At 41.2% G+C, this 16628-nt stretch overlaps 2 protein-coding genes across 3 annotated transcripts in view; both read right to left on the bottom strand.

Moving 5' to 3' along the window:
• Positions 1-553: 553 nt before the first annotated feature.
• On the bottom strand, positions 554-6324 carry LOC117501812 (fatty acid-binding protein, liver-like). Its single transcript, XM_034160770.1, has 5 exons — positions 6192-6324; positions 1197-1309; positions 953-1125; positions 780-869; positions 554-684 (listed from the first exon to the last, which is right to left on the bottom strand). The coding sequence occupies exons 2-5, from the start codon at positions 1300-1302 to the stop codon at positions 634-636; spliced, it is 420 nt and encodes a 139-aa protein (XP_034016661.1). The 5' UTR covers positions 1303-1309; positions 6192-6324; the 3' UTR covers positions 554-633.
• Positions 5529-16628, bottom strand: part of slc9a1b (solute carrier family 9 member A1b) — a 37144-nt gene continuing 26044 nt past the window's right edge. Inside the window, exons 9-12 of one of the 2 annotated variants that reach the window (XM_034160768.1) lie at positions 13944-14058; positions 13714-13812; positions 13496-13580; positions 5529-6547 (exon numbers count right to left, since the gene is read on the bottom strand). In XM_034160768.1, coding sequence (XP_034016659.1) covers positions 6288-6547; positions 13496-13580; positions 13714-13812; positions 13944-14058 — 559 coding nt within the window. In that variant the 3' untranslated portion in view covers positions 5529-6287. The remainder of the gene's footprint in view (positions 6548-13495; positions 13581-13713; positions 13813-13943; positions 14059-16628) is intronic. The other variant, XM_034160769.1, reaches the window with a different exon arrangement.

The raw sequence follows: 16628 nt of genomic DNA, 5'->3' as shown, positions 1-16628 counted from the left end.
GCTCTCTGCAGCAACAGAGCAGCAGTTCACAGACACTTCACACAGAAATTTTCCTGGATTAAAAACCTACACAGGTGTTATCGCAGTTAGGCGGTGGAGTCCAAATCTCTATCGTAGGCCAAATTTATACCATATACCGCATAAACAGTACATACCGTGCAGCACTATAGTTTATCATCCTTGACATCAGAAAAAAGTGATGAGGGAGGTATTTTTTTTTATCATTCTGTCTCAGCTCCTTCTTCACCACGACTGTCCAGTACAGCATCCAAAAAACATCAGATGCTGCCCTATTGATCTTATGCTACAACTTACTCTCACTCATGAACAAGACCATGAGACACTGAAACTCCTCCACTTGAGGTAATAACTCTCTCCTAATCCAGAGGGGATTTCTGACAGAGGACCATGGCCTCAGATTTAGAGGCGCTGATTCTCATCCCAGTCGCTTTACACTTGGCCTCAAACCTGCTCAGTGAGCATCGGAGGTCACCTGATGAAGCCACATCATCCACAAAAAGAGACCAACATAATCCTGCACCAAATCAAATCCGATGGTTTCCCAGGTTTATTAGTTCATTTTGCTTTATTCATTTCAAAGAAAATCTGTGAGGGATCCACATGGATGGTTGACTAGACGCGTCTGCTGCGACTGATGGACGTTACAGATCCAGCGGTCATAGTCTGGAGACATAAGGGAAGACAGACGGAATATATATGGGGTCAGATCTATAGAAGAGAACTCATTTATTATTCTAACCTTAACTAAACCCACAAACCTCAACCAGCTCCTCGCCTTGGATTTCCCGGACACAGGTGAATTTATCACTCTCAGTGATCAGCTTCCCGTTCTCCTCTCTCACCGAGCACTGGTGAAAAACAAACAAAACCATGAAGATATTTCCTCTGCTGTTCACAGCACATCATCTGTTTAAAAAAAAAACATCACCACCTTAAACTTTCTGCCATCCATAAACGTAAATTCTGACTCTTCTCCGAGGGTGAATGAGGTGACCTTGGTGCAGGACGGCGTCTTCACGGTGTAAGTGAAGTCGTTGCCGTTCTGCTCAATCACGATCACTGGTTTGATGTCCTTGCGCATTTTGACCACTATTTGAGGTGCTCCTTAAAATATATAAATATATTCACGTGGAGGAAAAAAATACTTTAAATATAAAACGAGAAAATATTCTTACCCATTTCCTTCAGGAATTCTTCAAGATTCTCATCAGAATAAACTTTCCAGGTGCCGCTGAAGTCCATAGCTGATGTTGTCTGTTTGAGGATAATTTCTGTTCTCATTCTAATCCTGCAAGACACCAGCAGGTTGCCATGTCAGGGATTTTAAATTCCCTGTTATTCGAAGTTGCTTAGTGTTCTGCCTGTGTGGTTGCCATCCAGGGCGCAAGGTGGTTCTGTAATGTGGTGGATGCAGCGATGCGCAGCATCAGTGCACGTGACCTGTTAGTGAGAACTGGAATCTCCTCTGAGGCCCATGAAGGAATAAATTTACAGCCTCCTCACAGCCTGTTGTGTCAGGCTTTTCAGATCGGGACAATAAAATAAACCATAATTCACTGATGTATCAACAAGGCAACACCTACAGTTTATCATAAAATATCTTCTAAATATCACCTTCATAGATTCTCAGTCATTCAGAAGATATTTAATTTGCTGATCATCAAGTTTGAAATGAGTTGTATCCATTTCCATGTGCAGAGGATTTTTAGGATATTTAACATGCAACTCCAGCATCATTTAACTGCTAAAAGGTAGTTTAACAAACATTTACAAAAAAATGCCATGTTTAACTAGGTCATTGTGAAATACATATTGATGCTTCTATATACTATGTGTGTGTACGTGTGTCCCTCCTGTCCAAACGCCATCTCAGAATTGAGCCAAACTTGGCACACATATACTCTGACATACAGGGAGTGACATAGGCTTTTGATGTCCCAATAGGACTTCCTGTGCCAGCTGCATCACAACATCAAAGCACCCATTTCCTGCAGCCGTACAAAGGTGAAGTCATCCTCAGCTCTGTACTTTCCTCTTTACCACTGCTAGATGTGTTTTCCAGTGTGACAAGTTTTTGTTTTTTCAAATGAAACTACCTAAATGTACTCTTTGTCAAATTAAAATACACTTTTAACTATCTTTACCTCTGCCAAGGAGGTTATGTTTTCACCGGCGTTTGTCTGTCTGTTAACAAGATAACTCAAAAACTTTTAAATGCATTTGAACCAAATTTGGTGGAATGATGGGAAATATGTCCAGGATCAATTGATTAAAATTTGGTGATGATCTGGATTAAACTCTGGAATATAGTGTAATGTATTAGTTTGCCCTTTTGTGAATCCACATCCTTCAATATTGATATGTGGCGTGGCAGAGAGATGTGCTCTACTGAGTGCCCTTCTAGTTATCTTCTTTTTCATACACACTCTCAAACGCTGAAAAAAAATTACAAAAAAATCTGGCATTGTTGAAGATACTTTTAAAGTTCATGCAACTGCATCTGGTGCACTTTAATGGATGAGGAAGTACTTATTTTGGATAATTATGCTATCGAAGTGTTTCCTTTAATAGCCCAGATAACTTAAAAATCTGTAAGGAATGCCCTTTTTTGTCCAAAATCCATTTGAAATATGTCCTGGGGATATTCACATATTTGGGAAAATATATCCCTCATCTGTTAACAGTGGGCCAGGCATTGTATGAACTACTGAGGTGCAAGAACTCATGGATGTGGGACCACCCACAACAGGAGACGTTTTAGTATATCAAAGACATCCTGTCTACATCTCCACTACTGAGGTTCTATGATGGGAGTTGACCTACAACTGTCTTATCAGCAGACATCAGCAGCTACGGCGGCAACATAATGGAGACCGGAAACCAGCCGCATACTGTTCACACTGACTATCAGATGCTGAAACCAGATACAGAGAGATCAAAAAGAAATGTCTGGAAAGCATCTGGATGTGTGAGAGGTTTGAAAAGTATCTTGTTGGCCTTGAGAATGTTAAATTGGTCACAGAGCACAAGCCTTTACTGCCACTGATGAATAAAAAGGCTCTGGCTAATGTTCTTATACGCTGTCAGAGACTCTTGGTGAGACATATTAAGTTTAAGCCTACTGCTGAATATGCACCAGGCAAGCTCCTAACTGTAGCTGACACACTCTCATGTAGCCCAATACAGAGTGCGATGGAGGTGAGTGACGCTCATTCAGATGTAGCGTTACATTGCAGCCATTATCAGCAGCATGCCAGCTACACCACAGAAGCTAGAGACCATAAGAGAGACCACTGCAGCTGACAGTAATCTACAGATGGTACTGCAGTACATTAAGTCAGTCATCAGCGACTATTACACCAACAAAAGTGAACTGTCAGAGTACAATAAGATTGTCACAAGAGGCTGTCCATATGCTTATCCCGTCCACTTTGAGGCCTGACATTAGATCAAATACATGATGGACATCAGAGAGCGGGCTAACACATCCGTGTGGTGGCTCAGCATCTCGTCTGACATTAAATAGTTCAATCCTGTCAGATATGCCGCGAGATGAGACGCGCAGTGTAAGAAGCCCCTTATTGCAACCCCTTTACCAGATAGGTCCTGGGAAAGACTTGTAACTGCAGGTGTTAGTCCAGCTAAAATGCTCATGGTGAGGAAGATTAAAATGACACTTCCCACGCTTGAGACTAACCTTCGACCCCAATGGCCAAATCTTCAAGCCACCAGGAGTAAAGATGCAGAGGAGAAACAGAAACAAGCTTTCTACTTCAACCCGCTTGCTACAGATTGCCAAAGGTAATAAGGAATCAGGGTGAACCTTGTGGAAAAACTGCAGAATGTAAAAGGTGATTTTGCACAGTATGAACCCTTTAAGAATTATCTTATTGGATCCAAGGCCATTTGATTTTTAAACCTGTCCATTGAACATTAAAATACAGATGGAAAACATCATGAATCAAACATCAAAATGTTTTAAACCTGTCAGAGCTCCATGAGGCTGGTAATTAATGATAATTAAAGCCAAACAGAGTTTCAATGTCTGTAAAAGCACAAACTCCCACATTTGAGATTTAACAACAGCTATTAAAGCAAGTTTACTTTGATATGAATAATATTGCTGGATGAACCTGAGAGCAGATCCTCCCAGTCATGGGATGCTTCTCATCCTACAAACTAAACTGACCAAAGAAAAATCCAGTCTACAAAATCCAAACCTGCCCCTTAAACCAAACACGTGTTCTCTTTATGAGCAAAACAATAATTTAATAATAATCACAAGATGGATTTGTATCACCAATCAATTAATACGTCTTTTCACGGATTCTGGTTCAAGAATTCTTCCAGATCTTCTTGTAATTGACCATCACTATACTTCCTTACATAATCCACCAAAGAATAAACCAGAAGCACTCAGAGTGCAAACCTCCGCCAAGGTCATGGGGTCACTGACGCCATAACATCTACACGTCGTGGAATCATTGAACCTAAAAAAGTCTAACAGTGATGTTTGCTCGGTAGTAAAAAAAAGTTTCATGTTGTGACTGGATAGCATGTATCCTTAGCGCTTGACATCACAGTTTATTGCAACTTGCACCTTTCCCAGAAGCTACTGTCATCTGAGCACTGATATTGATATTGCATGTGCTTATAGACAAATACAAATAAGAGACAAAATTCAATTTATTATTCAACTAAACTGCAAATATATGAATTTTATAAAATTTCTGAAACACTCTAAACAAGGCCATAGGGTCACTGACCCTAAAGAGATTCCCTCCTTGGCACAGTGATCTATTCAACAATTCAGTGTTACAATCAAACCTATGATACATACACTTTTCTTTCCTTTATATTTGACATCCTTGACCATGAAAACATACCACTAGAACTTGGAATCACTTTTATGTCTTTATTAGTTCAAAAGTTATTGTATAAAAACGATTTTTCGGTAATGGCGGTTTTCTTCTGGATCTACCTCCGTAACATTTGAAGCTACATCAAATCTGATGACACCTTACTGAATCAGTACAGATTCAGATACAATTTGGTGTTAGTTGTGCATCTCTAGCTTCATTTGTCAGCTCACACTGACACATTTTCTACATTCCCTATATTTTTGCATATTCTGGATCAACAGATCTGGAATCCGGATCCGATCATCACCAAACTTTGTTGTTTGATAGAACATTTGACTATGTTACACCCTAATTTTTTTCAAGCCTTTCTGCCTTGTTTTTGTGGAGTTAGAAACTAGAATGTCAAAATTCCCCCTATCCCGCAATGGTGAAGAATCCTTTAAAAAATTCCTGGATCCGGATCGTGATCCGGATCACCACTAAAATTGAATCACTTGTTCCTCTTGTCATTTCCAACCACTCCACAAAATTTCATCAAAATCCGTTCAAAACCTTTTGAGTTATCCTGCTGAGAGACAAACAAACAAACATGACCGAAAACATAACCTCCTTGGCGGAGGTAATAAATGGAAAAAAAAAAAAAAAATTACTGAACTTAATCTTTATTTCAGATAAATTAAAGCTTTTGTTTATTTGACAAACAGATATTTTTTTTCCAAAATGCATAAAATACTGGCAGTGCTTGTTACTTCAGAAAACACACAGCGTGCACACGTCAGTCATCAGATATGTGGAAGTGCAGCGTTCACAACATGTAACAAAACAGTTCAGGAATATTCAGTGCAACAGTGAAAATGTGCCCAATTATTAAAAAAAATGTAATAAAACTGACAGTGGACACATGATGCATAGTCTGATTTCTGCACAGTGTCTCAAAGCTGTTAAAAAGAAGTACAAATACTGAAGAAAAAAAAAAAAAAAACTCCTTCACAGGCCCTCTAATAATACAGGAGAGCTTCAGCTGAGATGATATTTGACATTCTGGAAGCCAAGAAAATAAACTCTGACAAAGCATATTTTTGAGCCTTTGCTGTGATTTATCACACTCCTTTATCTGGTTTTCTAGCAAATGCATTTGACCAATCAGCTGGTTCAAATAAAATTTCTGTCTCATCGGTGAGCCACAAAATTATCACAGAAACGTTGGATGAAATATCAAACGGGCAGCGCTGCACGAAAACATTAAAAACTGCAGAAGTTTACATAAAAACAGAAAAATAACACTTTCATTTTTTTTTAAATAAATACCTTTGCTTTGACTCCTGCTCTGGTTCAGATTTCCACTCTTTGGATGCAACATTTAACAAGGTAACGAAGAAGAAAATTCATCTTCAAGCGATTTCTTCACAATGAGAGGTGGGGGTCGGCCTCCTCCCTCTCGGGGGGGCCGGGGTCACTGAGGCAGCGCGACATCTTCAGCTGGTCCTGTTCGTCCCCCTTCAGGTAGGCGTCGGCCTCAGCTTGCTGCGCACTGCTCTGATTGGTCCATCGGGACGACTCAGCTGACAGGCTGACAGCTGGACCAGAGCTGGGTTTTGGCTGAACTGTGCGTCTTCGGGGGGCTTGGGTCTCATCGTCTTCATTGTACATGAAGACCTGGTGTTCTGAGAAAAGAAAAAAGTTTTATTGCAATTAGATTGTTGGGCATTTTTTCACTCCTGCTTATATTATTATTAATAATTTTTATTATTGTTATTATTTCATGTCAAGTCCAGTCTGGGAACATGTGCATGTGGTGCACTTCATCGCATCCATGACACCACTGAACCACCTTGGGTCCTGGATGACAACCCACATCTCTAAAATAATGTGTCTGCTGCAGCCAGGTGAAATGTGGGCATGTCCTTAGTCTTGTCTAGGTACTGGTGTCATCAACACTCAGGCAAAATAATAAAAAATAAATACACCATATATATTTTTGTCTGCCCAGTTATCTACATTTGCAACCAGATTTTATGAAAATCATTTCATTATAAAATTAATGTCCTACAACAATTTGAAAATTTCTGCCTGCGCCTGTTTGTCTTATTCCCGACCACTGCTTCAGATTTTGTTAAAAATCAGGACATATAACTGCTGTTACGGCTGCCATTGCAAGCAGCAAAAGCAGGACTCTGGCACTGACAGGCTCGAGTACAGCTGACTTGAACACTAAGACACGCTGCAGGAAGATGTGGTTAAACAGAAGACCCACCTGAGCAACGTGGAGTCCAGCCTGAACAGATACTCAGATAGGGCAGCTACTATTAAAAATGAGGTCACTATGCTAAAAGCAGAAGTCACTTCACTCCACCAGAAAGTGGAAGAAATCAATGGGACACTGTGCCAATTTTGTGCGCATCTGGTCTGAGAGATATAGGGAAGATTCACCCCATCCTGTCTATGGCTGATGCTGATTCCCTGATTCATGCATTTTTCTCTTCTAGACTGGATTATTGCAACGTTTTATTTTCTGGGTTGCCACAGTCCAGAATCAGGGGTCTTCAATTGGTTCAAAATGCTGCTGCCAGACTTTTGACACGAAGCAGAAAGTTTGACCACATTACACCCATTTTGGCATCTCTTCACTGGCTTCCTGTCTCTGCGAGATCAGATTTTAAGGTCTTACTACTGGCCTATAAAACTGTTCACGGACTGGCACCATCCTATTTGGCTGATCTACTTAAACCCTACGTACCGGCCCGGGCTTTGCATTCACAGGACACAGGCTTACTGTGTGTCCCTAGGGTGAATAAAAAGTCTGCGGGAAACAGAACCTTCTATTATCGTGCCCTGTGTTGTGAAAGTGTAGTGACACGGACCCACAACAGGGGGCGCAAATGAACAGTCAATAGACGAGCCAAAAAGTAACAATTTAATGTTGTGAAGGTGCACAACGAATACACAGACAATCTCAGAATATGATTACAGTCAATCCACAAAGGTGACGTGTGGGCAGGCTCGAGGATAGAAGACGTCTGTCCTGAGAAGAGCCGGAACCACACGATTTCCGCTGCCACCGAACCTGGTGAATACTGGAGCCACCAAGTCCCGAATTCCCAGGTGATCACCGTCCCCGACTGTCGGATCTGGTACTGCTGGCGAAGAACAAAGACAGTCAAGTGTGGGTGTGTGTACACCCAGTAACAACAGCGGTGGGAATGCCACCTCCACCTCTCACTCAATATGCTGATGAGTTTGCAGTGATCCCTCAGAGGAAAAGAGTGCCGTCCTGCACTCACTCAGTCTCCACAAAACAAGGGACCGGTACGCCTGCAAACACTCACAATATACAGATTATAGGTAAACACAAATGGCTGAGGATATTACCTCCATTGAAGTACGATATCTCGGCGATGAGGTGGAGATGACGTCTGGGTTTTATGGAGTGAGATGATGAAGAATGAGTGACAGCTGTCAGGAAGTAATGAGTAACAGCTGTCACTCCCGGCTGTGTCCGTGGCGGCAGCGCCCTCTCGTGCCTGAAGCCCGCACTTCAGGCAGGGCGCCCTCTGGTGGTGGGCCAGCAGTACCTCCTCTTCTGGCTGCCCACACAACACCCTGATCCTGTGGAATGCTCTCCCTGCGTTAGTGAGGCAGTTGGACTCTGTTGAGACTTTTATTAAGTTGCAATTGAAGATCCATTTGTTTTCTATTTTATATGATTAACACATTGTTTTACAATGCTTTTTATTCTTTTTACTTTTTTATTATGCTTTTAATCTTTTAATTACACTCTTTGATATTTTTGTTTAATTTGTTGTTTTTTGTGAAGCGCCTTGAGGTGATGCTGTCATGATTTGGTGCTCTATAAGTTCAATAAATTGAACTGGATTGATAAAAGGTCTTGAATCGTGTGAGGGACAGTGGCCCACTGCGAGTATCGCTAAACTACTGCAGGAGCTGTTGAGCCTTAAGTTCACCTCAGCCTTAGATGCGGCATATCACAGCACTTGACGCACTAATAAAGGGGGACCTCCCAGAGTCATTGTGATCAGATTCCACAACCTACGGGAACGAGAAGAGATCTTCCATACAGGGAGTCGCTTGGCATCGCTGACCCTGCATGACAAGAGAGAGAGCACATTCCCAGACTTCACGGTGATGGTAGCAAAGAAGAGAACTGCCTTTGCCGAAGCTAAACGTCTACTCCAGAGCTGCCAGAATATGAAGTTTGGTGCCACTGACTCGACTGGGCAGGAGAGGCAGTTTGAAGATCCAGCAACAGCTGTGGAATATATTAAAAAGAACCTGAAGCATTTGTTGGAGCACAGTATGATGCCACAACCAGTATGATGCCCCCCCCATGACCACCCCAGCTGCACCTGCTGCATTAATTGCACGCATCAGATGTGGCTGTTCTGCAGGTTGTTCAAGAAACTGCAGATGCAGGAATCATGGATGATCATGCACAGGAGCATGGAGCTGTTCAAACAGTGGGTCCTGTGAGAACATCCAGACTGAAGAACTGACACTGTGCAGCGAGATCAGGCTTCAGACTGTTTGATTTTACTGCCACATGGTTTGTTACACAACCAGTTAGTTGTTAATAGTATATAAGCCTGTATTTACAGTAGTTAGTGAACATTCAACTTCTACTTGAACTGCAGTATTATCCACAGGCATCACTTGCAGCCAGTGGGTTTGTTGCAATTTGTTGTAAGTAGTATACAAGACTGTAGCTAATGAATCTGTTAACACTCATCATTTACTTGTACTGAACATTACTCACAGGCCGCACGTTTTCCGAGTAGGTACATATACCAAATTACCAGTTGTTTAAAAATGTCTTATATCACTGGAGTAGCGCAAGTAACAAATGTTTCATAGTTTTTATGTTAAGTCTGAAGCTAATACTGTGTAAAACCATATAATTGTGCACAGAAATTTCTTTAGATGCTACATAGCAACAATTCCACATAATGTTATGTTACGTCACGTCTTATGAATCTTCAAAGCTCTGTTACATGATTGTTATATAGTCTTATATTGTGTGTTTTGAGCTTAAAAGATATCTATAAAATACAGATATAATTCTGGCATACCTTGTCCATGAACATGTGACTTTATAATTTGCTCTTCAGGAACAGTTATGCCCATTTAGTGCTTTAGATATACTTTTTTTTTCCTGAAATCTACACCTAACATGTACAAAACTCTAACAGAATCCAGGCTATTTAATGCAATGCCAAGAGCAATGATACACACACATTTAGTACAAATAGAATGCTGAGATTCTAAAAAAGATTTTACAGTTTAAATTGTGTTTCTATCTGTAACAGAAAAAAATACTTAAAACATATAGTGGGTATGTGATAAAACTGCAAAAAATCATAGGAAAATATAGCAATAAATTTTCACTGAAAATGAAAATGTGAAACAGTGTAACATTTATTAGTTTAAAATATTGCACTAGGACATACTGTTCAGTTTGAAAGCATTTGGGTTTTGATATAAGGACTATTTATCATTCTGTAGCTGCTATTGTGAGTTTCATCAAAATATGGCTGACATCGGCACAAATTACCCCATTGCGAGTTATGCACCTACGTAGACAAGTAAACCCACCCTTTCGAGGTACAGACTTGGGTACCCTATCACCCGAAAAAGGTCAAACTAAATCTACTCAAAAATGTAAAAATCACATTTCAGGAATTGGCCCTACAACTAGAATTTGATAACTTCTCCATTAAACAAACAGTTATTTATTTTTTTTAATCAAAACAAAAATTTTATGAACATGGGGAGAAGGCTGGGAAGCTTTTAGCCCACCAAATTAGACAGTCCACAGCAGAAAGCACTATTACTGAAATCCGAAACAGAGCTGGGGGAGAAAACAACTAACCCAAACACAATAAACCATGAGTTTAAATCGCTACAAATCTGAACCACCAGACGACCTGTCAGGTATTATTACATTCTTGGAGGGGCTGACTATTCCAATGATCACCCCAGATGACTGTTTACAGATAGTCAGCTGACTCACAACAGACAAAGTAATGCATGCAGGCAATTACATCAAAGCAAAGTGGTAAGGCCGGGGGAAATGATGGGTTTCCTATTGAGACATACAAGGAATTTGCTGATAAAATAGCACTGATACTTATCCAGTTGTACCAGGACATTTTTGAACAACAGAAATTACCCCAAACCATCACTCAGGCCATGATTTCAGTACTGCTCAAGAATGACAAAGACCCTTTATCATGCGGCTCGTACCGCCCAATAAGCCTTTTAAACTGCGACTAGAAAATTCTCACAAAAATACTAGCCACCTATGTAGACAGTGTAATTCCAATAGTCATTGATCCAAATCAAACAGGCTTCATCTCAGGTAGACAATCATTTTATAATATCCATAGATTATTCAATATCCTGTACACTCTGCACTCGATCACCTGAGGAGACCACAGAGGTGGTCTAAAAAGCATTTGATCGTGTTGAATGGCAGTACCTGTTTTCCGTCTTAGAAAGATTTGGCTTTGATTTATCATTTTTAAAATGGATTAAAATATATGAAGCACCCACTGTGGCTGTACGGACCAATAACAATATCTCTGACTATTTCCTTCTTCACAGGTCCTGCAGACAGGGACGTGGCCTCTCCCCATATCGGTTCGATTTGGGGGTTGAGCCCCTTGCTATAGCCCTTAGAGCAGAAGAGGGTATGACCGGTATCTCCCGTAGCAGCAAAGTCCACAAGGTGATGCAACTCAACAGTATTGCTTCCAAAATTATTGTTGATGCGAGAAAACTTCAGACACCTCTCAGGCTATATATTGAACTACTCAAAGAGCCTGCTTTTTTCAACTGACCACACAGACGGAGATTATTCCAAATTTCCGTTCAAAGTAGAATGCAACATGTTCACATATCTAGGAATTAAAGTTACCCACAAGATAGAGAATTTTGAGAAACACAACTTTAACTCATTATTAGAACAAACAAAACAAGTTTTTGGGAAATGATCAAATGTACCACTTTCGTTAGCAGGCCACATTAATATAGCTAAAACGACAGTCCTATGTAGATTTCTTTATATGTTTCAGATGATCCCCATATTTATTGCTATGAAAAGTTTAAACAGTTAGATAGACTAATTTATATAGAACAACTCTAACCTTAGGATAAAAAAGATCTACCTGGAGGTTCCTAAAGATGCTGGTGGGTTGGGATTAACAAGTTTTCTTTGGTATTATTGGGCTGCTAACATAGTAAAACTAATTCCTTGAATTGACACATATGAGAATAAGCAGGGTCCAGACTGGGTCCATATGGAACTATTATCCAACCCTCTACCAACACTCATATTATAGTTACCACAGAACTGTAGTATACTGTTCCCAAACCTGGTTGTCAAAGCTTGACTTCGGATATGGTTAGAGTTCAAGAGACATTTTTATTTAAAGCAGCATAGCAGGTATTTCCAAGTAGCAGATAACTACTTCTTTCTTCAATCTCAGTTCGACAATACATTTCAATATAGGCATAGAAATGGATTGATATTCTTCTGACTTGTATCCTGATAATGTGTTTAACTCACCTGAAACACTTGAAAATGATCACAATATACCCAGATCACATTATTTTAGATTTCTTCAGATATGCAGCTTTACCAGAGCAAAGTCTCCCTCATTTCCTCTCCCACCACCTAAGGATCATTTAGATCATGCAATCCTACAGCTGGATCCTTATAAGAAGAAACGTGTATTTTGTGATTTACAATAAGACTGCAGACTTGAAACCAATGTCATGGGAAAAAACTAAAATGACATGGGAAAAAGATTTGGGGGTTGAGCTCTTGGAGGATACGTGGCAATAGTCTACAACGTATTCAAACCTCCTCATTGTGTATACGCCATGGTTTAATTCAATTTACAGTACTCCATCGCTGCACTATTCAAGGGATGAATTGTCCAAACTCTTTCCCACTACAAATCCTGGTTGTCCAAGGTACAGCTATGCACCCACCACAATAGGACACATGTTCTGTTCAGGCACCTCCCTCAACGGCTACAGGAAACAGATATTTAATGTATTTTCCAAAATCTGTGGCCAGACTGTAACACCTGACTATCATACAGCCATCGTTGGCGTACCACCTCCAGGCCACAAAGTCTCAAACTGACAAGCAGATGCTTTGGTGATTGCCTCCCTGCTCGCATGCAGACTCATACTTTTTAATTGGAAATCAAATTCAGCCCCGTCATTTCTGTAGTGTGGTTGAGGGATGTACTATCTTTTCTACCTTTAGGGAAATTGAGATATAAGAAATGTACAGCCCACAGAAACTTCACCTTGACCTGGAGTCCTTTCATAGAATTTGTAGAATGTTTTAAATCAATGATGCACCTTAACATTAGTTGTCCTGGATAGTTAAAAGTACTTCATAACATCCTCAAAACACCAGTTCGCTCAACATACGACGAGAGGTTCCTGAGGTATCAGAGGTGATTTAGTGCTCCATCATATTCCTGTTGTTTAAGGATGCAAATGCTCTGTAGATGTTTCTTCATGTTGGTTAAATTAAAACAATTTAATCCAAACCTTTTTTTTTATCTGGCGTCACTGACCTGGTTCGAAGTTTACTTTTCTTGCTGATGGCGTTTCCTGCTGGTTGGCAGGAACTGTGAGGTAGCTACTCATCTGCAGAGGAGATAAGCACATGTCAGTGCACTCGGTTCATCACAAACACATTTGTTTAGAACCTACAACCTTCTGGAGTATTATGAACATGTTACAAAACCAAAAACCAGTCTGAGAATGTAACTCCACAGTGATGGGGACTCACCCTCCGCTCCATCTCCACCCTCTGCTTCCTGAAGCGAACTTCACTCACGTCGTCCTCAAATGGGTCCACGTTCAGGTCATGTCTGCTGTAAGAGCGCAGCTGAGGACACACAGGAGCAAACCCACAACATTTCTATTTCTCAGAGCTCATCTGTCACAATCTGGATAACTGAAGATTCTGAACACACAGGTTTTAATCCACTGGAAGAGCACTCGGTGATTCTGTCCTACCCTCTGTCTAGTCTTCTGCAGGTTGCCTCGCAGCATCCTCCGGATTTCTTCCTCACGGCGTTTTGAGATGCTCGGTATGGCCCTGGTTTTATCCGGACCCTTTGGCTGAGTGTTCCTGTAGGGACACACAAACGTAAAGGCTTTGGATGGATTCCTGTGCTTCTTAGCTCAGTGTTGTAGTCAAGACCCAACAGCTCAAGGCAAGGTCTTTGATCCCTCAAGGCTCAGAACAAGGCCAAACACTGCCTACCAACACAATGGTCAAGCACCCCCCCCCCCCAAAAAAGTGTCTTAAAAAAAAAAAAATTAGGCCTCAAGGACATGGCTGAGTATCAAGGCACTACAGTACAGATTTTGTCTAGTTACTTCTGGCAAGTAGGTCATGTGATCACATGTATGTGTTGGGTAGTTTGCATGACTTTTTTGCATACCATCCCCCCCCCCCAAAAACAAACAAACAAACAATGACATTTCTATGAAATTGGTTGTTTTTCAAACTGATCCTTTTGAGGTAATAATAAAAGTTTTGCAGCATCAATATATGTTTTGTACTGCAAAGATACATACATACACACACACACACACACACACATATATATATATATATATATATATATATATATATATATATATATATATATACTCAACAAAAATATAACGCAACACTTTTGGTTTTGCTCCCATTTTGTATGAGATGAACTCAAAGATCTAAAACTTTTTCCACATACACAATATCACCATTTCCCTCAAATATTGTTCACAAACCAGTCTAAATCTGTGATAGTGAGCACTTCTCCTTTGCTGAGATAATCCATCCCACCTCACAGGTGTGCCATATCAAGATGCTGATTAGACACCATGATTAGTGCACAGGTGTGCCTTAGACTGCCCACAATAAAAGGCCACTCTGAAAGGTGCAGTTTTATCACACAGCACAATGCCACAGATGTCGCAAGATTTGAGGGAGCGTGCAATTGGCATGCTGACAGCAGGAATGTCAACCACATGTGGTGCTCGTGTATTGAATGTTCATTTCTCTACCATAAGCCGTCTCCAAAGGCGTTTCAGAGAATTTGGCAGTACATCCAACCAGCCTCACAACCGCAGACCACGTGTAACCACACCAGCCCAGGACCTCCACATCCAGCATGTTCACCTCCAAGATCATCTGACGCCAGCCACTCGGACAGCTGCTGAAACAATCGGTTTGCATAACCAAAGAATTTCTGCACAAACTGTCAGAAACCGTCTCAGGGAAGCTCATCTGCATGCTCGTCGTCCTCATCGGGGTCTCGACCTGACTCCAGTTCGTCGTCGTAACCGACTTGAGTGGGCAAATGCTCACATTCGCTGGCGTTTGGCACATTGGAGAGGTGTTCTCTTCACGGATGAATCCCGGTTCACACTGTTCAGGGCAGATGGCAGACAGCGTGTGTGGCGTCGTGTGGGTGAGCAGTTTTCTGATGTCAATGTTGTGGATCGAGTGGCCCATGGTGGCGGTGGGGTTATGGTATGGGCAGGCGTCTGTTATGGATGAAGAACACAGGTGCATTTTATTGATGGCATTTTGAATGCACAGAGATACCGTGACGAGATCCTGAGGCCCATTGCTGTGCCATACATCCAAGAACATCACCTCATGTTGCAGCAGGATAATGCACGGCCCCATGTTGCAAGGATCTGTACACAATTCTTGGAAGCTGAAAATGTCCCAGTTCTTGCATGGCCGGTATACTCACCGGACATGTCATCCATTGAGCAAGTTTGGGATGCTCTGGACCGGCGTATACGACAGCGTGTACCAGTTCCTGCCAATATCCAGCAACTTCGCACAGCCATTGAAGAAGAGTGGACCAACATTCCACAGGCCACAATTGACAACCTGATCAACTCTATGCGAAGGAGATGTGTTGCACTGCATGAGGCAAATGGTGGTCACACCAGATACTGACTGGTATCCCCCCCCCCCAATAAAACAAAACTGCACTTTTCAGAGTGGCCTTTTATTGTGGACAGTCTAAGGCACACCTGTGCACTAATCATGGTGTCTAATCAGCATCTTGATATGGCACACCTGTGAGGTGGGATGGATTATCTCAGCAAAGGAGAAGTGCTCACTATCACAGATTTCAACTGGTTTGTGAACAATATTTGAGGGAAATGGTGATATTGTTTATGTGGAAAAAGTTTTAGATCTTTGAGTTCATCTCATACAAAATGGGAGCAAAACCAAAAGTGTTGCATTTATATTTTTGTTGAGTATATATATATGTGTGTGTGTGTGTATGTATATGTATGGGCCTTTCCATGTCAAATCAACTAATATCCAAAAAAGTTCCAGCAGTAGCACCTTTGATTAGCATCATAGTCCGTCTCTGTGTGCCATTTGGTCTCAAAGGAAGGTAGGAAACAGGTTTTCTGTAATATGTACGAGGTCTATTAGAAAAGTATCCGACCTTATTATTTTTTTCAAAAACCATATGGATTTGAATTGCGTCAGACAAGCTTGAACCCTCGTGCGCATGCGTGAGTTTTTCCACGCCTGTCGGTTGCGTCATTCGCCTGTGAGGAGGCTTTGAGTGAGGAGTGGTCCAGCCCCCTCGGCGGATTTTCATTGTAAGGAAATGGCGGAATGATTTGGGCTTTTTTCCATCAGAATTTTTTCAGAAACTGTTAGAGACTGGC

The sequence above is a fragment of the Thalassophryne amazonica genome, chromosome 20, assembly GCF_902500255.1.
Source record: "Thalassophryne amazonica chromosome 20, fThaAma1.1, whole genome shotgun sequence".
In the NCBI taxonomy this organism is placed as follows: domain Eukaryota; kingdom Metazoa; phylum Chordata; class Actinopteri; order Batrachoidiformes; family Batrachoididae; genus Thalassophryne; species Thalassophryne amazonica.
Note: the sequence above shows the minus strand (reverse complement) of the source record. Positions and strands in the feature narration are given on the sequence as shown.

What these genes read in the sequence shown, in the direction of transcription:
- LOC117501812 (XM_034160770.1), bottom strand. Translation starts at nt 1,302, where the DNA reads ATGAGAACAGAAATTATCCTCAAACAGACAACATCAGCTATGGACTTC. An exon ending in AGAATTCCTGAAGGAAATGG is followed by an intron (nt 1,126 to 1,196) that starts GTAAGAATATTT and finishes ATATATTTTAAG; the next exon opens with GAGCACCTCAAATAGTGGTC. An exon ending in TGGATGGCAGAAAGTTTAAG is followed by an intron (nt 870 to 952) that starts GTGGTGATGTTT and finishes GTTTTTCACCAG; the next exon opens with TGCTCGGTGAGAGAGGAGAA.